General features: G+C 38.9%; 1 protein-coding gene across 1 annotated transcript; it reads left to right on the top strand.

Annotated features, from left to right (window-relative positions):
* The first annotated feature begins 3,862 nt into the window (after positions 1–3,862).
* UROS (uroporphyrinogen III synthase) lies at positions 3,863–23,672 on the top strand. The gene is made up of 9 exons (XM_042458477.1): positions 3,863–4,072; positions 5,803–5,886; positions 9,454–9,550; positions 9,895–9,969; positions 15,121–15,195; positions 18,624–18,707; positions 20,460–20,545; positions 21,894–21,992; positions 22,849–23,672. Exons 1-9 carry the CDS (start codon positions 3,863–3,865, stop codon positions 22,981–22,983), a joined length of 945 nt encoding a protein of 314 aa, XP_042314411.1. The 3' UTR covers positions 22,984–23,672.
* The last annotated feature ends 666 nt before the right edge of the window (positions 23,673–24,338 follow it).

A 24,338-nucleotide genomic window follows, 5' to 3' on the forward strand; every position in this document is an offset into this window, starting at 1 on the left:
ACTTGTGATGAAGTAGTTCTCTGAATGAACCATCATCACTATAGATCTCCTCCCAGTTTCAGACACCATAGCTATTTGTTGCTCCTGTCTGTAAACTGTGACCAATGCTTATCTATAGGACTCTTCCTTCAAGAGGCCTCTTGCTGAAATAATTGTTTAGCCTAGCCTCTGCTCCTTTTAAGATGAAATAACTTTTCAGAACCCCAGATTGTGGGATTTTGGCCAAAGAATCTCACTAGCTGATTTTCTAGTCCTGGCTCTGGCTTAGAGGATCTTGCTAAGCTTGTTTTCTTTATCTTTGCACTGTTCCAGCCTGGAGTGCCAACTTCTCCTAGCTTCCCACAAAGAATGTCCAAGAGGACTAAGGAGATGTAACTTTTAAGATCTTTAAAATTCATCTTTCACAGAGTACTTTCCCTGTACACTGCATCTTTCCAAAACTGCCCCTTCTTTCTCTAATTACTGTGTGGATTAGGGAAAGCATTATATTGTCCTTATTTTTGAACCTCTTTCTTTCTCTCATCTCTCCTTCCTCTTAGCAACACACAAAGCTTCATCAAACCCTTTCACCCTTGGATGATTGCTCATTTCGGTTAGTATTTTCCCATCCTAAAGCAACTGTACTCTGTTAGGTACCTGATTATATTTTACATGTTACTGGCGGGTTACAGACGGGCAGGGGAAGACGTCTTGAAGGTGTATTCTGCTGAATACGGAGCCTCCAGACCGCCCGCCCCGGGGGCGTGGCTCAGGTGTATGGGGCTTCCACATGGGGGGCAGTAAAGACGCCTCACCTGGGGCTGTTTCTGACCCGCAGTTTCCATACTGCCGCCTCGCAGGATGCTGCAAAAACGGGCCTTTTTTTTTTTTCCTTTTGCCGGCTGGCAGATGCGCAGCTGCGTAGCTGCGCCGCTCAGCACCGGCGGCAGAAAGCCTATGTGCACATTTAAAGTGCCCAGGCCCCTTTAAACTTTTTTCCCTCGCCCTGCCCAAGAACAATGGTGGTCTCCTGCCAGCTGGTGATCAGCTGGTGTTGGCATCCTTGTCTGCTTGCACGTTGCCAGTGTCACCAGCATCATGGATGCCTCCTCTCCTTTGGTCCCCGCGCTCTTGCTGAATCTGCAATGCACAGCCACAGCTGTCGCCGCTGCCACCGCTGTCCCCCTGCCATCCCCCATCACCTCCCTTGTACATATGTAAATATTTAAAGTTTTAGCGTTTTTTTATTGTTAGGTAAAAATCGCACAGGAATGTGTGTAGGGGTTCACTTTAAATTCCAAACTTTCCACAATTCTAGCAGCGCATGCGTACATGTTGCTCTAGGGTTAGGTTTAGGGTTAGGGTTACGAGCATTAAAATAGAGTGCAGCTGTGCTGCAGCTTCCACATCTGCATGGCATCTGACGCTCTAATTAGAGCCTCGGTGCAAACTGCGCATGTTCCAGGACCCCGACTCATTATGCGACGCAGCAGACACGGAGCTTTTAAATGGGCAACTTAAATTAGCGGCGTAGCAATTCTGGCGTACTGGTGCAGCAGCTTATAGACGGAGCTGCGCAGTTGCGCAGCATATAGAAAAGAAGCGGGGAAAAGCGGCACCTTTTTAATGCCGCTTCTTCCCGCTTGTGGCGTGCGGGCGGCGTGTTCATGGCGGCATTCAGGTAAGGGCCGTCTGAAGGCTATACCTTCATGACGTCATGAACACACCCCTTTTTGCCCGTCTGTATCCCGCCTAAGTAAGTGCTTTGTACTGGTGGAGTAACACGACTGCATTTATACCTTCTAAGATGCCCACAGCAAACTAGTGGTCCACATGGTGTAGTTCAAGAAAAATCTCATTGTCAGAAAATGTACCATATGGCTGGGGAAGACAATATACAGTTGTTTCTCTGGAAATAGTATTTGGCATTCTTGTAGATAGGAGGGTAATGCTTCAGTACCCCAGAAGTCAAATAATATAACCTTGAAGTTTATTATAATTTGAAATTTAATGTGTTCAGCCCACAGCTGATGGAAAAAAGTTGCCATGCTTCTCCGGCTGATAAACAATTGTTTCCTGAAAATGAAAGGCTACAGTGGCTTTGTTTTAAAAAGATCGAGAAGTAGATTACATATAAATGGTTTTTTAAGCAAGTGTATCTTGGTTTGGAATCAGGATTTCTGAAAGACTGTCTTCTCTCCTATAAACTGCTACTGCACCTTCAGATCTTGGAATAAGGCCCTGGTGAACAAAATGCTATGTGCAAGGTGGATTTTGTGGCCCTTGATTCCTGCAAACAGCCCTTTTTGTGGTAAGAGGAAAGGGACAGCTCTCTCTCCAGGAAGCCGGCAGGAGTGGCAGGCCACATTTTCAGTGGGTTGCAGAGCTATTCTGCACTTTTTAACATTAAAAATATATATCAGTTTTTCAAAACTGGATATGGACATCCAGCTGCCTTTTCCCCATTTATCCCCTTCTCCTTTTAACAGTCTGTATGACCTCTGGAGAGAGCCTGGATGGGTTAGTAGTTTGAGCATTGGACCACAACTCTGGAGACCAGAGATCGATTCTCCACCTGACCATGGAAACCCACTGGGTGACCTTTGGTGAATCATACACTCTCAGCCCCAGAAAGCCATGTTATAGAGTCACCTTAGGATTGCCATAAGTCAGAAATGACAACATGGTCCCTGGAAGAACTTGGTACAGAAAACCACACCCAACCTTCTGCAGTTTCCCAACCTGCCCTACAAAAATACTTGCTCCTTCTGAAGTGAGACATGGGCTCACAAGTTATAGGATACTGCTGTTTGCTGCCATTCTGTTACAAAACTTATTCTTTGTTGAGTTTCACCTCACTTCTTTATTCTTCAGGAGAAAGATGTGGCTTTTAACTCATGCTTTGGTTGCTTTGCCTCATGTTGTCTGTATTGTAGAAAAAGGTTTTAATGGCTGTTTTTCTATTCTAGGTTGTTGCAGTGTTTCATATTAACTGTGACTTCCTTTCAAAACATTTGGTGATAAAGAAATAATAATAAAATTTAAAAACAACAGTTGCTATTTACTGCTCTTTTTACTGTGTTGCTAGGTGGGCTATGGTGGTGCTGAGGGATACCTGTTCGACCCCTTGGCTATTGGCTGCTTTGGTGATATATCTATGTCTGCTGTCAATAATGGGCTAGATAAGGATGAGCAAAACTGAAGCTTAATCCAGACAAGGTAGAGGTGCACCTGGTCAGTTAGAAAGGAGATCAGGGAGTAGGAATTCATTCTAGGATTTATCACATGGGATGGATCCCATGCAGAAACAAGATTTAAAAATCTGGGAGGGGGGGGGGGAAAACCCGCAAAAGCGAGTTGATTTTCAGGCAAGTTAGGGTTAATAAGCAATAACGTGACATTAACTTGGATGGAAAGCTGACAAAGCCCGCTCCTTTTTACCTTTAGGATTTTCCAGAAGTAAAGAAGAGTGAGTTTTGTCTACCTTCCATTCAGTTTAATGTTGCATTATTGCTTATTAACCCTTATGTCATGTTAAAGCCAACCCATTTTTGTAAGTTTTGTCCACTTTCTGTTTGGGTTAACCCCCCTGACGTCATCTGAAAATCTACCGACTTTTGAGGGTTTCTTCCAGTTAAAATTCAGTTTCTGCATGGTATCCATCCTGTGTGATAAACTCCCTATACTGGATGGGAGTACACGCCTTCTGAAATGTCAGATTTGCAGTTTGGACATATTCCTGGACTGAGACCTCAGTCTCAATGCCCAAGTTTCTGAAGGGGGCAGGAATGCATTTACACAGCTGAAACTAGACTACCATCTTGCTTGTCAGAGGGTGGAAGAAGGGGAGGAGTCGGGTTGGGGTCCTACACCTGAAGACGCCATGCAGGAGGGCCCTGGTGAAGCCAAAGAGGATGGTCCAGAGCTGGCTCAAGGAGAAACAGCTGGGACTGGGGCAAGGGCTGGGGAGGAGGCGGCCCCGGGGGTTAGAAAAGGGGTGGAGAGAGAGGACCAGGGGGAGGAGGAGGGAGAGCGGAAGTTGACGCTGAGGGAGGATGGAGAGACAGGCTATGAAGATGAGATAGGGGCCCAGGTACGAGATGCCTGGGGAGCTGCAGTAAACCACCGATACCTCCGAGGGCACAGGTCATCTGGCGGTTGAGGAAGTGACTGGGTAGACCCAGTAGAGAGTTTCTTCGCTTCCTGGGTCCACCCCTTGTCCTTAGACGGTGACGCTGGTTCTTACCAAGCCCGGCCTGTGATTAACCCTGGCCCATGTCTGCTTTGGGACATTTGAAGTCGGTGTTGGCCAACGGAGCAGAGTGCTAAGGGGAGGCCAGTGAGAGAAGCGGGCCCTGGGGCGGCAGGCTCTGGTCCAGAAGCCGAATTACGACGTTAGTTACAAGGGCGGTGAAGTAACCAGTCCATGTTTCGTTGTTGCCCACTTGGGCTTGTTTAAGTTGCATTAAAGAAGTATTGAGCATCCGTCGGTGTCTGCGACTTTTTACCATGGACACTCATGGTCCCCCCTCACCTGCCAGTGTGGCCCAGGGCTTGGTGACATTGCCCCATACCTAAAAATGTCAAACATATCTATTATGGCACATGCTTAAATCACATCCCGCTTAGATTACTGTAATACCTTTTAAATGGGGCTGCCCTTGGAAACTCTTTGGAAACTTCAGTGCCTCCAAAATACTACAGTTAGAATGCTGGCTGGGATCATGGAAAGAGCATACAGTATCTGCCTATGTGAGCCTGCCCAGGTTTTAAGATTTGCCAGAGAGGGCTTTCTCTTAGTTCCACTACTATCACAGGGACATAAGGACATGGCAGAGAGACTTCTTGTTGGTTTCTTCCAGGCTGTCTCATGCAAAGCTTGGTTGCCCTTTTCTGTTTTCTTTCCACTAGCAGACAAAGATCTTTATTTCAATGGGCCTTTGGCTGTTAACTGGTTGTGACAGAAGGATCTTTTAATTGGATGTGCTATACTTTCATTCTCTCGTCTATGTTTTAAACATGTTTTAAATTAGTGTTTTTCATGGGATTGCTCTTTTAGAGGTTTTTAACTTTCTGTTATTAAGTTTTTAGTAGTAGTTTGTTTTAATCTGTGTTGTAAGCTGCCCTGGTCCTGTTCCAGGAGAAAGGTGGGATATAAATTAAAGAGAGAAGGAGAATTAAAATGGCACTTCTAATTATGTACTGGAAATTATGTAACCAGAGTGTGGTTGTTGTATCCATAATATAAACAAATAAATATATGGGCTCCATAGGGAATGCATATCCAGTTTTGCAAGATATTGACCTGATTTTTCCCCCTGCAGAATGGGCTGCATGCTTTTCTTGATAGTAATCATTAGAATATGTAATTAAATGCAGAACTATTTTTAAATAGAGCCAGTATAGTGTAGTGGTTTGAGTGTTCACACTCTCTCAGCTTCAGAGGAAGGCAAAGGCAAGCCCCCTCTGAACAAATCTTGCCAAGAAAACCCCGTGATCGGTGTTTAGGTTCACCATAAATTGGAAATAACTTGAAGACACACAACAAACTTTACTACACTGTTGGAATTGTGTCTGCTAGCATCATTTCTGCACCTGTCCCACTCATGAAATATATTATACGCATTGTTTTTATATAAAACATGGTGTTTTGCTTCAAAACATTTTGTGATTGCTATGTAACTGCATTATTATATACATTTCTACTGTGAAGTTGCAATCAAAGATAACTTGCTAGATTAAGAGGTTCCAGAATTACTTTTAAGAGTGTTAATATCACCTTTTATAATTTAATCACAAAACTGTGTTTATTCTTACCCATAGGAATTGGGTTTGCATGGGCTTGAAGCAACGTTGATTCCAGTTTTAGCTTTTGAATTTATTTCTCTTCAAGCTTTCTATGAAAAAGTAAGTTTTATGCTCTCTTTTTGGTAATAGCATGTTTTGCAAAAATTGTGTCCAGACTTTTGTTTACGTTTTTACTCCATTTAGTTGGTTACACACCTAGCTTGCTGTGCAATAAAAGCATGATAGCCTCTGGAGTGATAGATGCTGGTCTTTGACCATAATAAAGAATTTCATGATATTTATCTTCATTTCAACTTCAGATGGTTCTGGCTCCAGGCCATGTTTAGCACTGTAGAGATGCCTTACATGATGGGTGTGTTGATGGAAAGGCCAGCCTTATAATGGTGAAGGAACAGGGAAATGGCATTCATTGGTCTGGCTAACCCAAATAAAGTTGAGGAAGGGCACAAATCAAATAACACTACAAGAGAAAGTTGGTGACATATTATATATCCTTGAATATTTTCTTGATAACAACTTGGGAAATTCGTGTGTGATTTGCAGTTAGCAAATAGTTTTGGAAACTGCCTTAGAAAAGCACTATTTCATTAATAGCTATTCATAGAATCATAGAATCGTAAAGTTGGAAAAGACCACAAGGGCCATCCAGTCCAACTCCATTCTGCCATGCAGGAACTCCCAATCAAAGCATCCCTGACAGATGGCCATCCAGCCTCGGTTTAAGGACGTCCAAAGGAGGAGACTCCACTACACTCTGAGGAAGGAGTGTGTTTCACTGTCGAACAGCCCTTACTGTCAGGAAGTTCCTCCTAATGTTGAGGTGGAATCTCTTTTCCTGGAGCTTGCATCCATTGCTCCGGGTCCTTTTCTCTGGAGCAGCAGAAAACAAACTTCCTCCCTCCTCAGTATGACATCCCTTAAAATATTTAAACAGGTCTATCATATCACCTCTTAACCTTCTTTTCTCCAGGCTAAACATCTCCAGCTCCTTAAGTCTTTCCTCATAGGACATGGTTTCCAGACCCTTCACCATTTTAGTCACCCTCCTTTGGACATGCTCCAGTTTCTCAACATCCTTTCTGAATTGTGGCACCTAGAACTGAACACAGTATTCCAGGTGGGCCCTGACCAAAGCAGAATACAGTGGCACTATTACTTCTCTTGATCTAGACACTATGCTTTTATTGATGCAGCCTACAGTTGCATTGGTCTTTTTAGCTGCCGCATCACACTGTTGACTCATGTTCAACTTGTGGTCTACTTGGACTCCTAGAACCCTTTCACATGTAGTCTCATTCAGCCAGGTGTTCCCCATCCTATATCTCTGCATTTCATTTTTCTGCCCTAAGTGCAGTACCTTACATTTCTCCATGTTGAATTTCATTGTGTTAGCTTTGGCCCAGCTTTCTAGTCTATTCAGGTCGTTTTGAATTTTGATCCTGTCCTCTGGAGTATTAGCTATTCTTCCTAATTTGGTGTCACTTGAAAATTTGATAAGTATGCCCCCAATTCTGTCATCCAAGTCATTAATAAAGATGTTGAATAACACTGGGCCCAGGACAGAGCCCTGTGGGACCCCACTGGTCACTTCTCTCCAGGATGAAAAAGAGCCATTGTTGAGCACCCTTTGAGTTTGGCCAGTCAACCAATTACAAATCCATGTAACAGTTGCTTTGTCTAGCCCACATTTTACAAGCTTGTTTGCAAGAATGTCATGGGAGACTTTGTCAAAGGCCTTACTGAAATCAGTACTAAGCATTGAACATATATCCTATTGATTCTAGTCAGACTTGCTTCCAACTTATGTATATGTTTATATGAGTCACATCCTAAATCTCTGAGGTAACTTTACTGGATCACTGAGGGTAAAAAAAATTGATACTGTATTAAATTGTCCTAGCCTTGTGGTTTAACTGTGTTTTCAGTAAATTGGGTGTCAAACAGATGGGCAAAATAAAGTGGCTTCCAGCCGCATGGAAGGTGGGACATTTAGATGACACACACCTCGAAAGCAGCTGGAAACCTGACCATAGCCACGTTCTGGGACTAAAACCCAGAGCAAAAAGAAGCCAGGATAGTCTTACTCAAGGCAGAAAATGCTCATTTTCCCGCATGCATATAAATGCCCTGACACAAATGTGGGGCTGTGACAAAACAAAGAAATGAAAGTGTGGATGACTCCAATGGATATAATTACAATATACACAAACCAGACAATCCAACAAGGAGGCATGGGATGAAGGGCATGTAGGGGGGTGCTCCATGATTTTACTTTGTCAATCTATCACTCATGCACTGATGCTCTGTACTGACAGAGCATCACATGCATGACTGTGTGGCTGGTCAAAGGCGTGGCCATGCAGTGGGATGACATCTGGGTGGATATGGCAGGTACTTAGAAGTTGCAGGCAGTGTGTTTGTGTAATGATGTGCATGTATGGTGGGAAGGCAACAACAAAAAAATTACTTATGTAGCACAGCTTGATGCCTTACTGTGCTGTCTGCCCGTTGGTATTTGGCCCGCCTTGGGAGCAGGTCATGCAGGCAGCGGGATTTTGGCCTGCTTTTGGAAAAAGCAGGATTGAGACACGGTTTCCTGCCTGTCTGTTACAGCACTTAGACAACTTGTCAGTCACAGAGGCAGAAAGCTTTCACTAATAATCAGCTTACTGGTAAAAGGCAAGAAGCAAAATCATAATGAATGAACCTGTTTAATACTATCAGTCAGGCAAGGTCACTTGTTTCTGCTCCAGGACCAAAGACTTAGGTTTTAAAATTATTTGCTTATAAACTTGAGTAATAGAGCAGTCAATGCTTACTGTTAACTAAGTGAGAGTTTCTCAGTCAAGGCATTAATTTTAATACCTATTTAAATGGGAGTATAAAAAATCAATGTGTCTTTCTTAGTACAGTACTTTGCAAATGCATGGAAAGTGTTTCCTTTTCTCAGTTGTGCTGTAGGACACAGTGAAACAGCTTATTAGTACTACATCCTTTCCTCTTACTGTATCGCATGGTTGCAGAACCAAAGCAACTGAAATAGAGAGGGTAAAACCACTGATCCAGCTATAAATCTGATTGTGCTCACAGCTAGGATGATGAACCATGGTTTATCTTGGATACAACTCCTTTCTGCAAATGGCAGGATGGTGCTGCTTGTGCAGTTTCTCTTACATTAGATAAATCATGGTTTGTAACTTTTTTTCAAACATTAAACTGTGTGTGTGTGTGTGAGAGAGAGAGAGAGAGAGAGAGAGAGAATGAAATTTGTTAACAGGATTTGGATTTGTAAATCCTTGCTGATAGCAACAGATATGTTGATTTTCCACATGAATATCTGAACTGTACAATATAGCTCATACTACAGATAAAATAGGATTTTAAAGTTCAGCTGTCCAGTCATTTTCACACTTGATGCTCTTTTTTCCTGAGTGTTCTTTTTTCCTGATTCTCTGAACCTTCTGAAACCATTGGCTTTTGCAAGGAGGATACATAGATGAAAGCTTTTATTTTCACTCCATGCTGCTATTGGACTCAGAACTATTTTTAAAAGCAGTTAATAAAATACTATTTTATTGTGTTTTATTCCTCAAAATAAATCTGTTCAGTTAAAGTAAGTAATAGTTAATCATTATTCTCTCTCTCTCTCTCTCTCCTGGTGACTAGCTTTCTTGTCCTGAAAAATATTGTGGACTAATTTTTACAAGTCCAAGAGCTGTGGAAGCTGTCAGGATATGTCTGGAGGATACTTCCAAAAAAGAAGGTAAGCGGGAATTTTAACAGTGCACTAAATAAAATGAACAAATTTATGGTAATGCACTAACTTTGATAACTATTTTTGCTATCAAGTGTGTATAAGCAAAATCAGCATTCGTTCATACTGCTTATACCAGACTTGTAGATAGCTGTTCCTCAGGGAAAGTAGCTTGTTTCTGAGTACTCAGATTTCTGGAGCATGTTACATTTTTTATTTTTATAGTGAACAAAAATGCAGGGGGGGTTTGCTTTGGAGAGTCCTTGGCATTTTAATATAGTGCTGAATATTTTGTTGAATTCACACATATTCAAAATAAGCATTTTAGTATTTTTACTTTACTGCCTACACAGATTGGAAAAATTGTTTGAGAGAAAAATGGAACACCAAATCAATTTATGTGGTGGGAAAAGCTACAGCTGGACTGGGTAAGCCACATTTAAAAATAAGTCTCAAAAAATATTAACAAAATACTATATACCATGTTTTGCAATACACACATGCTCACATACACATATAAATATCTGCACAATGGAAAGCAAAGTCTTCCAAATTGATATGAACAAAGAATGGAATAGAAATAACTAGGGTTGTGATAAACACTGGGAAATTTAGGTTAAGGATTTTTTACATACCTGCATATTATAGTAAGGGTAGCCTAACTGTATCACTATATGTTAAACTTATCAAGCTTTGTTTATTTTATTCTTGCGTATAAGAATTAATAATTTCAGAATTTTTCTCCCTTCTGGGTAGTGTTACAATTTTTTCTGCTTTTTTTATTTAAAAAAAAACAAGCATTCTTGCTTCAGAACTCCTTTGTGAAAATTTCATTTGTACACACAAAAAGAAGAAGACTAGGAATGGGAAGGGCAGCCATGAAATTGCTAGATAAGATCCTAAAGAGTAAAGCTATACAACCGATGACCAAAGTTAGAATCGTCCAAGCTATAGTACAGTGGTACCTCGGGTTACGAAATTAATTCGTTCCGCGGCTAATTTCGTAACCCGAAAAACCTTCGTAACCTGAATTGCCATAGGCGCTAATGGAAAAAAATAGCTCTCTGCTGCCCTCCGGTGGCGAAATAGCGCCGAGGTTTTTTCGTAACCCGAAAAAACCTTCGTAAGCCGAAACAATAAATCCCTATGGGATTTTTTCGTATCCCGAAAAATTCGTAAGCTGGGTAATTCGTATCCCGGGGTACCACTGTATTCTCAATCACTGTGTATGGATGTGAGAACTGAACTGTGAAAAGAGCAGCTAAAAAGAAAATCAGCTCATCTTTAGAGAAGAGTGCTGAGGATACCATGGACAGTCAGGAAGACAAACAAATGGGTCCTTGAGTGAATCAGGCCAGAAATACCCCTGGAGACCAAGATGATTAAACTGAGGCTGCTATACTTTGGCCATATCATGAGAAGGCATGACTCATTGGAAAAGACAATAATACTGGGAAAGGTTGAGGGTAGAAAAAAGAGACCAGATGGCTAGACTCAATTAGGGAGGGCATGGGCTTGAGTCTGCAGAAAATGAGCAGAGCAGTGGAGGACAAGGAGACTTGGAGATGTCTCATCCACAGGGTTGCCATGCGTCGAAGTCGGTTAGAGGGTAGCTGGCAACAACAACAAACACACACACACACAAAATGTTTTTTGCACAAATCCCAAGATTTTGTACTAAAAACTGTGCATTTTGTACAAATCTATTTTACCAAAAAGTCCTGAATTATGAAAAATCTTTCTGCAGTTAACTAACTGTTTTCTCAGTGGGGTGGATCAGTGTGTCTCAATACCATTACTTCTTGAAAAATTGTGGATATACTTTACATCCTTACTATGAATTTACTGATGGAAGGGCATGGTAATGTATTTGATACTTGCTATGAGTTTACTGAAGGAAGGGCATGGTAATGACTATAAATAAATAAATAAATATATAAATAGCTGAGTACATACTGAAGCTCCCATGTGGCTTTTGAACAAACTTCTGAAAATATTGGATCTTGGGTCTTAAATATGATGGTTGACTTCTGCAGTATCCAACTAAATATAAAGCTTATTTGAAGGTATATGCCCTGGTGGTTAGAAGCAGAAGGTACATTTGCTTAGGACTGCTTAGTGGAAATGTAGATGTTCAAAACGCTATTATCTGTTCCACTAAGAAACTGATTTCATTTTAGCCCTCTCTGACTTCTTCCATAACAGATTGAAAGCTTCTCTTTTTTGACAGACCTTAAATATTTAATTTTTTTTAATCTTCTGTTCTTTGTTTTTTGTTGTAGGTGGATATTTTTAGAGTACAATTTTATACATGCCTATACACTGGCATAAATGGGACTTACTGTCAGAGAAGTGAGCATCCCATTGTAACCTGGATCTAGTTATAATAGTATTTTGATACACAGATCACACACACACACACACACACACACACACTGTATTTGTCATTTAGTGAGGTTCCTGAGTTCTGTGGGTGAAAACCCCCAAAGAATAATTAATAAATTTCACACAAGCTCTTATGACTCTTTTTACAAAACATTTAATCAATTAAATTGCTTATATACAATGTGACAGGCACTGTAGAATCTAAAGTTGTGACAGGGCATAAGCAGCCTAGAGAATTTATATGTCAAGAAGCATGGCTCTGTAGGATTAGAGCCTGAAGAAAGCCCAGCAGCAAGGCTAAAGAGAAAGCAGTCACATATGTGAGAACGGTTACAGCAACGCACTTGGCAAAGTCAATCCTGGATGTTGCCTAGGAAAAATCCAAACCTAACCCAGAGGCTTTATTAACCCTACTGTTGCTGTTGTGTTCCTTCAAGTAATGTCTGATTTATGGAGACCCTAAGGTGGACCTATCAGGATTTTCTGAGTAAAAATCAGTGAACTGCCTGGATAGGTCTGGAAGGACATTATAATCTGAATAAGCTTTCAGTTTACTAATGCAAAGGTCTTTGTTTCTGCCCCCAGGAGATGCCTGACATTATCTTTAGAATCATAACAATTTGGGGATCAGTTCTAATTAATTTTGCTTGAGGCTAGGACAAGACTTTTGCAGAAGTATAGGCATATATGTGAACTTTTGCTTTGGTGGCTAAATAGTGGTGGGAGAAACTGGCAGGTTTTTTTAAAAAAAAAATCAGTGGCTAGTGATTCTCTTGAGAAGGCAGTAACATCTTCTTATCCCAAAAGAATTGATAGAATTTTGCTTTTAAACTAAATTGTTGGCGTTTCCATTCTTCTACAACGTACTAGAACACATTCTTGTATTAAACTAGTTTTTTTGACCCTTCTGAGTCCAGGTGAGGACCAAGAATGCTTTTGTTTTCCTGCTTCCTATAGCAAAAGTGGAGTCCATGGTATTCTGTAGAAGTCATCTACATCTGAATCTACTTAGCAACTGTATTAAATATTCTGGGACATACCATTTGAGTCTCTTTCAAGTATGGTGTCAGTATGTTAATAGCACCTGATTGGTTTTCATTTCCAAAAAATTCTGGCGCTGTCACTATTGGGGTGGTAGAAATCAATTGGAGAGGCATAATGAAACACAAGTTGAATCAAGACAAAAGAGAATAATGATGATGAAAATCCCTCATGGCTGGTAAGGGTGGTAAAGGCCTGCAGTCTTTGAATGATTGGTCTTGATTCTAGCCATTGTCTAGAAAAAGACTATCTGTATGTTATGATAGTATTGTGGATCCACGGCTGTAATTAAGTCCGAGTAAAGCTGTTTTTGTTTTGGAATATGTGTTTGCAAAGCTGTAGCTCTTGTAAAATGCTGCAGTGCATCTTGTTTCTATAATATGATGCAGAGTGTATGTAATTCCAATTCCCAGCTGATTGCATTGACTGCAAATAGGCTCTTGGGCACAATTCAAATTTTTGGTGTGCTTTTTAAAAACCTCTAAAGCCCTATAGTTTCAGGCTAGCCTGTATGAATGAGTAGATCCTTCTCCTAATTCTAATGTTTGGAGAACATTTTCTGGCACTGTGGTGGTTTTTGTGTAGCTAGAACTGAATTCATTTTTTTTATTATTTAATATTTAATAAATATTTAATATTTATGTTTTGTTGTTCTTTATGTTAACTCAAGTTAAGATAAAAACTATTAAACACACATCAAAGGCAGGAAAGGGCCCTGCTGGCTCTCCCTGATGAATGTTAGAGTGGGCAGATATAAGGCACTATAATAATAAATAGAGTTTTTATGGCTTACATTTTTTTTTACCTAAGCTGCCTTGGACCACCACTATAGTTTTATAGAAACAGGGCAATGAATAGTTAAAGAACCAGAATAATTAGATTTCAAAGTACAATATGTTTGGAGACATCCTTCTGTCTGATTCTGACCATTTGGTATGTTCACAACGACATTTCAGTTTTCACTACATCCAGAATACTTAGGGATTTAAAGGTTTGGGAGGTTTGTTTTTCCTTTTTCCCCCTCCCTTAGAGTCTTATGATTTCATCAGAAACTATGACAAGCTACACAAATGGCTTCACAGCTTGTGGGCTTCATGCTGCCCACCAGCTAATTTCTCCCCTGAAACCTTGGCTGTGCTGTATTTCTCACTAAACAGCACTAACTGGGGACATTCTTGACAGGCAAAGCTATAGTGGAATACATTTTGAGAATGATTTGTGACAAGTGTGTATGTTTCACTGCGGTAGGTAACAGTAAACTGTTGACTGGGCTATTTGCAATTGGTAGGTTACTGGCAATTTTCTACTTTCTTCTCTTTAGGACATTTGGGGGTTGTCAGGTAATATATTTGAGGGGCTCCTAGTGATCTATCAAACATATTGACAGCACATTTTGTCTGCAGCTTTGGGGCTGCACTGTGGGCAATCCCGGGCCATGAATGATCCTGAGAACAATTCCATGAGATATTCAGGTCCATATTATGCTGTCAGATTGCTGAGGACAGCCAAGCCACCTGTGGTAAACCTTCCTCACCCCCCCCCCTTTTTAAAGAGAAATGTCTTCAAACTTTTCCTCTTTTTATTTTTAAAACTTTCATAAAAGTTCTGAGAGGTTGCCTAACCCAAAATCCCCAAAGATTTCTCCCTGCACTTCAAAGTGTTTGAATGGCTCTACAAGTTGTGTAGAAATAGTGTGTAGACTGAAGCCCTTACATGCTTTGCAGTTATAGCAGTGTGATACCACCTTAACTGCCATGGCTAGATCCTACAGAATTTGAGATTTGTAGTTTGGTGAAGCACTAGAGCTTTCTGGCAAAGTATTCTAAGTGCTTCATGAAACTACAAATCCCAGCATCCCATAGGATGAAACCAGTGACATTTAAAGTGGTATTAGACTCCTGTGTGCAGTGAAGCTGATCTAAGAGGACCACATTTTTAACAAATCACTCTTCGGTTTCATTATCTTCATTATAACAAACACAGTTGATCAAGCATTTGGATTGCATGCTCTAATTTTAAGTTTTATATTAATATATGAAATAAGATTGAGTGATAAGATAACCTCAGAAAGTATTTTTAGAAGATGAATCTCTTTACTGTCTCTGTAAATCTTTAGACTTACCCTAAATAATTATTTTCTTATATTCTTTTAGTAACTGAACTGGGCCTCATACCTCAAGGAGAAAACTGTGGGAATGCTGAAAAACTGTCTGGATATATTTGTTCCCGTAAGCAGATGAAACATTTTCAATGACTGGATTATTACTTTATCACTATTACTGTAACATTATTACTAATCTATCACAACAGTCGTTTTAGAAAATATAGCCTCCTTTTACACTATATGCGGATTCCATATTTTTCCTGTCCTAGGTTACAATAACATAAAAGGAACACTGGAGGGTCTCAAAAAGAAAACTATACCATACAAACTCAGGGAAAAACCATATAAGGTACCAAATATAATATAAAAAATGAACGAAAAATACTGTAACTAAAGAACGTACAGAGAGCAATTACTAATTATATAATGAACTAAAATTACACAAGTCAAAAAATATCAAGAAAGTAACTAACAGTTATATAATTGTATAGAAAAAGTAATAGTGTTTTGCAAAATTTACTGACAAATAACACTTTGTCAGTAATGCCAGTATGCTAAAGAGCTAAAGTCCATGAAAATAATTGTCTTAATCACAATAACTTCAAGTCTTCTATCCTGGAGTAAACACTTCCTGAGGTGTCAGGTTTGAATAAACCTTCATAATGTATATCCTTTCTTTTTTACTTTCAATATGAAATTGCATAAGCTTGCATAACAAACAATAACATATTGAAAAGCTGTGGTAGTATATGACTACCTCCAGAGATCTGAATTTGTTTTGAAAATATCTTCCTCAATAAAGATAAACAGGCAATCTTTCCCAGTTACTTTCTGTAATACATTCCAGACTTCAAGACTCATTCATGAGTAGAATTGACAGTCATGGGTTTCACACACACACACACGGTTGAGATGCTTTGGTGGATATAAGGATTGTCTCCATAATTAAATAAGTAGTGTTAATCTTTTTCTCAAAACAAATCTTAGTCTTTTTGAGAATATAATGTAGTTGGCTGGAGGGAGAAAAAAAATACTGCCAACTCTAGGGCTTGTTATATTGGCCAGAATTATCAAGTTGGTTATTCTTTCTTTGTAAACCCAAATCTGAAAGGATTAGCATTACTTTTCAAATATCAAATTGGCATTTCAATTAACCAACACAAGCCTTGGTAGGATTGATATTAACATATTTTGCTTTTATCTCACAAAATGCTGCTCTGTATTCTGCCTCAAGTCCTTTGTTACTTCCTGTAATTTATTATGGACAGTTGTATCTGTGGAGCCTAATAAAACTTCAGTTTGCAATTAGGTTATTCTGATGAATCTGTGTAGACTCTTAATAAGGTCTTTGGTGTGATTTTATTAGATTTTATTCCTCTGGGGGAAACTCAGGAGCTTAAGGTTAAAAGGAAAGAATGTGTTGGTAGCATTTAAAAATAACATCTGAAACAATGTTTTGTTCTCTTTCTCTCCTGGCCCCGCATCCCAAATAACATAACCAGGTAAATGCTTGGCCTAAATCCAATTGCTAATCTCAACAACAGTAGATCCATTAAATCAATGGAACTTACAAATGTGTTGACTTGGCAATTTACAACTGATTTAGTGGGTCTAGTGTAGGTTGGGTTTTGGTCTTTATTTTGTAATTATTTGGTCTTTAAATTATTTTCTCTGCTTTTCTATCAGTTAGATGTCATATATTTCCATGAGAATATATTCCAAGTATTCTTAGTTTGGCCTAGAAATACAACATACTTGTTTTCCAGTATACTGAGAGCCACTACAGTGTAGATGTTAAGGTGCTGGATTTGGTTTAGGAGATCCAACTTGAAGTATCTACTCAGCCATGAAAAACATAGGATGACCTTGGGCTTGTCATTTTCTTTCAGCCAAATTTAACTCACGGAGTTGTTGTGGTAATAAAGGGTGCATCTACACTGTAGAAGTAATGCCATTTGACACCACTTTTAAGTGCTGTAGCGCCATCCTATGGAATCTTGGGATTTGTAGTTTTACAAGGTCTTAATCCTTCTCTGCCAAAGAAGGTTGGTGTCACACAAAGCTACATATACCAGGATTCTATTGGAGGGAGCCATGGCAGTTAAAATGGTGCCAAACTGCATTATTTTTACAGTGTAAATGCACCCAAAGAGAGGAGGAGGAGGTTGAGTTCATTGAGTTCAATGAACAAAAGCCAGGATTTAAAAATAATAAATAATAATATGTGTGTTTGCAGAATAAAGATGCAAATATGTAGAATACTGACATAAACGGAATCACTGTCTAGCACAGGGAAGCAAGAAATGCCTTTGAGAGGTATGTGTGAAAAAGTGAAGTTTTAGCAGGACTCCACATGATCTCTCCTTGACTTTACCTAAATCTCAAGTAAAATGCACACACTCTTTAACCTTCAGACACTTCTCTTTGTGATTGGACAACATGGGCTCAGCTATTAGCCTCTAGAAATTATTGTTCCACATTAAGAATGTAAGAGTTCTCCAGGAGTGACTCAAGAGACTAAATGCGTAGCCCACTATCCAGTTGCTCATAGTGGCCAGGCAGATTTGTGTTCTCGCTTCCCAGGTTCCTACCCCCAAGAATATGTACTTCTGTGGGACTCCACATCTCTCTTTTATACTGGTGTACTGCTCTACCTACATAGTACCTGTATATCAGAAATAAAAATAGAAATAATTATGACATTTCCTCTGAATACACAGTCCCATACTGAAAGAAAGGCTGCATATTTATTCAGTTAATTCATTGAATATATAGTTGTCATAGCTGGTAGTCATTAATAGACCTACCCTCTATGAATGAATCCAATAATTTTCAAAAACCATCTAATTAATGGCTATAACAACATCTCATGTCAACAGATTCCATAAATTAATCATAAGAATATGCTAGAAGACATTTTCATGTATTTTTGAATTCATTTTTCTCGAATACAAAGAGAATTATATTCCTTTGAGGAATGCTTTCCCAAGGATGTCTGTATTATGCTCCCCTTCATAGTACTGGTAAATGTGGGGAAAAGGGGGACTTCCATTTTAAAGACAGGAAAAGAGAGAATTAGAGATACATGAAAACCACTCTTCCTAATACTAAGAAGTCTGGAGTAAGCAAAGAGGTTAAGGCAACAGCAGATAGTATTTGGGAACACTTTTTTAAAAAAGCACCTTGTCCCTTTTTGTGACTGCTGTGACCTTTCCTTGTGTGGAGAATGTCAGGCAGCAAATGTATTCTGTTGAAATGAGTCTTTAAATAGCTAAACAAGTTTGTGTGTGAAGTCTGAGGAATGTCAAGTGACTGAAGAAGAGAGAGAAAACTTATTAAAATGATTGGAAGTGTTGTGCCTGGTAACTCTCTATTGAACAGCACAAAAACGGAGCACAGCAAGACAATTTATCTTTTTGTCAATCGTTTTAGCCTGTCTGGAGAGCCCCATAACTCCTGATCCTACTTTAGAATGTTATCACCTTAAAGTTTCACTTTCTGGTCTTTATTCTTAAGATACCTTGGTGAATTAAATATTTTCTTTTTAAACAGGGGAATCACCCAGTTCTTTGCCTCTGCTTTTCCCATGTGGTGCTCTCAAGAGGGAAACACTTCCAACCGTACTCAGGGAAAAAGGTTTGCTATAGAGCATTTAAAAGTGCATTTGAACTTCAGACTTTTAGTTTGAGAAGAAGAGAATAAGTAAAGCTGCCCATTGTCATTTGCTTGTTGGATCTGTCAAAAACAGTCATCTGCTTACTCTGATTTTATTTTATTTTATTGTATGAACACAACTACTAATGTTAGCCCCTGCTGATTTGTTTCACTTCTCTTCTTATAGAGGGTTGTGTCCAGTGATTCTTTCATTAAAAGCTCAAAGGTTGTTATTGTTAAAGGTCTGCTTATTTTAAATGGTAACAAAAAGTGGATACAAGATTTTAAAACTATGAAAATAAAGTGGACTCTTGTTATACGCTGGGGTTTGGTTCCAAGATCCCCTATGAATAACAAAATCTGTGGATGTTCAAGTCCCATTAAATATAATGACATGACAAAATGGTGTCCCTTATAAAAATTGGAAAATCAAGGTTTGATATTTCAAATTTATATTTTTTTTAACATTTTCAAACCGTGGATACTTGAATTCGTGTATAAAATATCTGTGTATAAGAAGGCCCGACTGTGTTACAAAGACCAATATTATCTAGAATTGTGCCACTCATGGTAATAATACTAAATGGACTGTGCTGTTATTATCTCCATGGCGTTCTGGATCAGGCCAACTGGGCAAGTTCATACTGTTGGTTTCTTTGTAATCCCATGCTGATGTCCCCCCCCTGTCAATTTTGTGTGTGCTCACATTCTGTTACCTGTTGAAGCCAAACTGACATCTGGTGATAAATGAATACCTCCTCTTGCTCTGTTAATTCAGCAAATCATACTTCTCATCCATTTCTTTGAGATGTTATGTCAGTAGAACAGAAGTTGGGCCAGTGCCAAACCAATAATGAACACTTGTCATGGCACTGATGACATTGGCTCACCCTCCTGTAGCACCCTACATTATCACATTTAGTATTGTAGCTAGGGGCCTCTGTGGCCTGGGTGAATTTTCCTCAAACCTTTTGTTGCTGTAGCCTCTACTTAATTTGCTTCTATAATCCAATAAAGATGTGTTGGAGATGCATAATGGATCATAGAAATGGATCTTGAATCTTATTTCAGAGAGCCCAAGTTATTATACCCTAACTAATGCATCAGTACAGGCCTCTTTAATTTCAGTATGCCACCCTAGAACTCAGAGACTTGATCTTATTGCTTTTGAAAATGAGAATATCCATAACCCTGTATGATTGAAGATGAGGTGTGAACTTCATAACTGTGTTCCATTTCCTCTTACCTTGCAGATATCCTTGAAGGGAAAAATTGTAATAACTGAGCTCACAGTTTTTAAAGTAAAAGTCTCATGTTGGTAGGACAGTCCTTCTGCACTAGTATGTGATCTGTGGATTTATCTACAATGCATTAACTGCGAAGTCCACTCTTGCATCTTCCAGTACCTTAGACACTGTGCTTCAAAGCCATGCTCATCATCTCTCCAAATAAGATAGTCAATTTATTCCCATAAATTACCTGAAAGTTCCCCCCTTTTCCATTGTTCCTTCCAATCCCACTGCTACTTCACTTTAATCTTGCTTTTAAAAAATCACTTTCAGAATCAGAGGTTGGCCTGTTTGAATTTGAATTGAGTCTTCTAAGTCAGATGTATATGAATTTAGGTAGAAATGTTTGGTTTTGTATCAGTTTACATGTACTTCTATTCATGCTTTAATTCAAACTTGTAAAATTCTGCTTAATCATTAATATATTTAATGAATTTTATTGCAGGAATCGCACTGGAAGGCCTCACTGTTTATCGAACTACCCAACATCCTGATCTGCAAACATCCTTAAGCAATTATTTCTTACAACAGGTGTGTTACTCTGCAACAGTTTGAAAAACCACCCCCTTCCAAGGTTATTTAGTAAGTGAGTATTTTGGTACAGAGGTCAGGCCCATAAATAAGTTCCATGTGCAGGTTTTTCCTACTAGTGAGGGAGAATACCCATGGTTGCACATTAGTAATCTTGGATATCATGGTTGAAATCTCTTAGGGGTATTACAGGAATGTAACTTGTGGTTATATTGATAGTTTTATTCTTTTACATATTTGTGCAAGGAGTTAGTCAGTGTCCCCTTACAAAATGGTTCCCCATTCACCTATACTATAGTGTACCAGCTTAAATTCCATTTGGCATGCAGGCACTGCTCTTTCCCACCCATCCATGGCAACCAAAATACCTACCGGAACTTTATTACGGCTTCTTTTATTAAACAGTATATCAGTCATTGCATTTTTTCATCAGAATAGGATTGGTCCCAAAAATTTTAATGACTAAAACACGGTAGTGCTTAAATATGTGACAAAATAATTGCACATTTCTTAACCGGTTAACGCTAATATCAGAATATATGTTTTCTTCTTCTTCAATGACTATTGTTCTGAGATGTTCAACATAATGAACCTATTTCTGATGCCCTCAGAGAAAACAGTCAAAAGGCAAAATCCAGTAATTGTGCTATCTGGCTTTCTTGTTCCATGATGTATTTCACTGCATGTTTTGGAAATGTCCATTGTGATTCTTGTTTTGTTTCCTATGCCATTTTAATCAAAAGTCTAAACTAATATTCTAAAACTTTCAGCAAGAACTAGGTCAGAACAGCTCAGTATATAACTAATTTTTACAATTAAATTCGGATCAGCACAGCTTAGTCAGTCAAGCTAGGATTTCACATGTAATATTTAAATAACTACTGTACTAAGAAAATAGGTTTGTAATTAGCAAGGCACTGATACTGTGCATGGATAGTCCTGGGGAACACAATTATTCATAATGTATCCATAATTATTTTGTTTTGTATGATGTATTACAGTATACTCCTATTTTTAGGTATCATTACAGAATAAAACCACCTATGAGTATTCCTTGCCTAAGAAAACCCTATGAAATTCATGGGGTTCCCATAAGTCAACGGGTGACTTGAAACACATACGTACATATTTCTCAAATGACAATAGCCACTTAAGGAGGTGAAGAAACACATCAACAGGGTAATATTAATAACATGCAACTGTCTACTATAAGACAGACCAAAACCACAAAATGACAGAACATCCCTAGCTGTCACCTATAGTCCCTATCTGAGACCCCTCAAATGCAGTAGAAGAACGAGAATGTAAAGACGTATCTGTTCTCTTTGTCTTTAATATTTTTTCACAGGGTGTTCCTGCTAGTGTTGCATTTTTCAGTCCTTCTGGTGTCAAATATTGTCTGAAGCAGATTCTGAAGTTGTTTGGTGATTTCATTCCCCAAGTTAAGGTAAAGGTTTTTTCAGCAGCTGGTAGAGAGCTAATATTTCATATTGACTCAAATAGACTTCCATTGCAAGTGTTTTTGGTTCCCAATGATCATTCCCTCATCAGCTTCTATGGTGTGAATGCTCACCTTTCATTGTTAGTTGCCTTAAGATCCTCTGGAGAAAGATATTGAGGTTCTTACAAGAATGATCTTTCTTTGCTCCTTATTTTGACTATTTGAATTTATCAACTGAGACAGAATCACATGGATGTTTACTAGCAATTAGGTAATTGTGAGATTTTTAAATATGGTCATCATATTACAGTTGCAGGGAGAATAAGAAGCCAAAGCATCCATTAAGTTAATAGTCCATGTTAAGTATGAATGCTAATAATTAATACTAGTGATACGTTTTTATAGCATTATGATTTCCTTGCATGGGTCATCTGAATTGTCTTCCTTGTTAGTAAAAGGTTTATTCCCATCAGCACATGATAGCCAAAGTACATGTGTCACTGAATATAAATCTATGCTTGGTTCTGTTTTTATTTTTGGCCAAAGGTGGGAAGTGTTATTGGCCAATTTTGCCACATTTTCTGATAGTTCTGGATTTACTTTACTTTTGATAGGCCTGGATTGGCCTTTTTCCCAAAAAGGAAATGTGAGTAACCAGCTAAACTGGATCCTAAAAGTCTGAGCCCACCCATTGTTACAAAATAATCTATGGTACCCCACAGAAGGCTTTGGGAGGGATAATATTGGCTATGGAGGTGGTGGAATCCAAACCCTTGTACATGGAGGGGAACACAGGGACCAATGGGGGCTGCAAATATGCAAAACAGCTCTCACCTCCTGTTTAACATGGCTACCATTTCAGTTTGCTGCTATAGGGCCAACAACAGCTGAAGCTCTGGAAGCTGAAAGAATCTCAGTGAGCTGTACTGCCAGAAGTCCTACTCCACAGGATCTCGCTGCAGGGATTAGAAGTAGTCTCCAGCTTGAGAGTTGCTAGCACTTTTTGAACTCCACTGTGTTTGAAATAACATAGTTTAGTATTAATAATGCCTCTGGAAAAATGTGTCCTTTATTGTATAAGCATACCTAGCATTCACATGAATGTTCACTTGATTCTTTGCTCACCTTCATATTGCGTTAATAGTAGTGAATACAAATTTCAATAAATCTGGATTGTGAAGATTGGCTCTGGAGTAGTTACCTTGCTTATTCTTTTTTTAACCTTCATGAATGTGAAGCCTATTACTATTCAGTTTTTAAAAACTATAATAAGTAAACTTTGGAAACACCGATTCCTTTTAATTAAGCTTTAGATTTAATGTATGTTATTTTTTAAATAGTCCAGATTTGTGGTTAACACCTATACAATTTTCAAAATGTAGACTTGTATATATCCATTTACCCTATGCTGATATATTCTGTACTTTTTAGTGCCTCCAGCATTTTTAGTCATGTGGCTATTTACAGTACTCTTATTATGAGTAAACAGAAGAAAGAAACATAAAGCCATTTTGCTGTTGAATCAATGGACTGGTTTGGATTTAGTCCCATGTTATGTGTGCTTTGTATATCAAATTGCTCAATGTACAAAACAGTTATGTGCTCTGACTGGAATCATGTTTACAATTTGTATTTTCCTGAGGGAAAAATATGGAGTGATAATTATAATAAAAGTTATAAAACCCATTTTCTTACCTTTTTTGCCTTGAAAGATACAGGAAAATGAGAAGGAAAAATATTTCCTTGATTTAAGAGGGGGCACTGTAATATATCTGGAAAATCCTTGTTCTGCTTCAAAAAGGCTTTCTCTACAAAAGATGACAAGTCTTCTTGATTGTTGCAGTTCTTTTTTGGATGGGTGTCTTTGAGTTTGTTGCCTAGATACTGAATGTTAATGGACAGCCATAAATATATTTCTCATTGAAGAGATTTAGGAAGACCCATCCAATAGAAGGACAAATGAAGAGGCAAAAATCGTACAGATTTCATAAGGGTAGTTCACAGGAGACTTCTTCATATTCATACCATTCTTCATGTCTTACTATAAAGCATGAGGCCACAGAAGAGGATTAGGCTCACTCCTCAGTATCACCTCCTAATTTCTTCAGACAGGAGGCATGATATCTGACTACCCCAGTTCACAGCAAAAGAAAAGGTACATTATACTGGTTATTTAGTGTTTTGGCTTGGGTACTGACAGTTCCTGCTGTGTAATTTCTCTCTGATGCCAAAGTGCATTAACTGTGAGGCTAGGAGGGGAGAGAACTGCTGCTTATAAAACATAAGGGACAGAGTTTATAGGCACTAAAGCAATTCAAGTGTTTTGCAGTCACTGGTCAGCATTAACTGTGA

Source organism: Sceloporus undulatus, chromosome 3 (assembly GCF_019175285.1).
Source record: "Sceloporus undulatus isolate JIND9_A2432 ecotype Alabama chromosome 3, SceUnd_v1.1, whole genome shotgun sequence".
Classification (NCBI taxonomy): Eukaryota; Metazoa; Chordata; class Lepidosauria; order Squamata; family Phrynosomatidae; genus Sceloporus; species Sceloporus undulatus.

Excerpts from the sequence above, each read along its gene's own strand:
- UROS (XM_042458477.1), top strand. The coding sequence starts at position 3,863 with ATGCAGGAGGGCCCTGGTGAAGCCAAAGAGGATGGTCCAGAGCTGGCT. Across the intron at positions 5,887-9,453 it reads TTCAAGCTTTCTATGAAAAA|CTTTCTTGTCCTGAAAAATA; the intron begins GTAAGTTTTATG and ends CCTGGTGACTAG. Across the intron at positions 9,551-9,894 it reads GGATACTTCCAAAAAAGAAG|ATTGGAAAAATTGTTTGAGA; the intron begins GTAAGCGGGAAT and ends CTGCCTACACAG.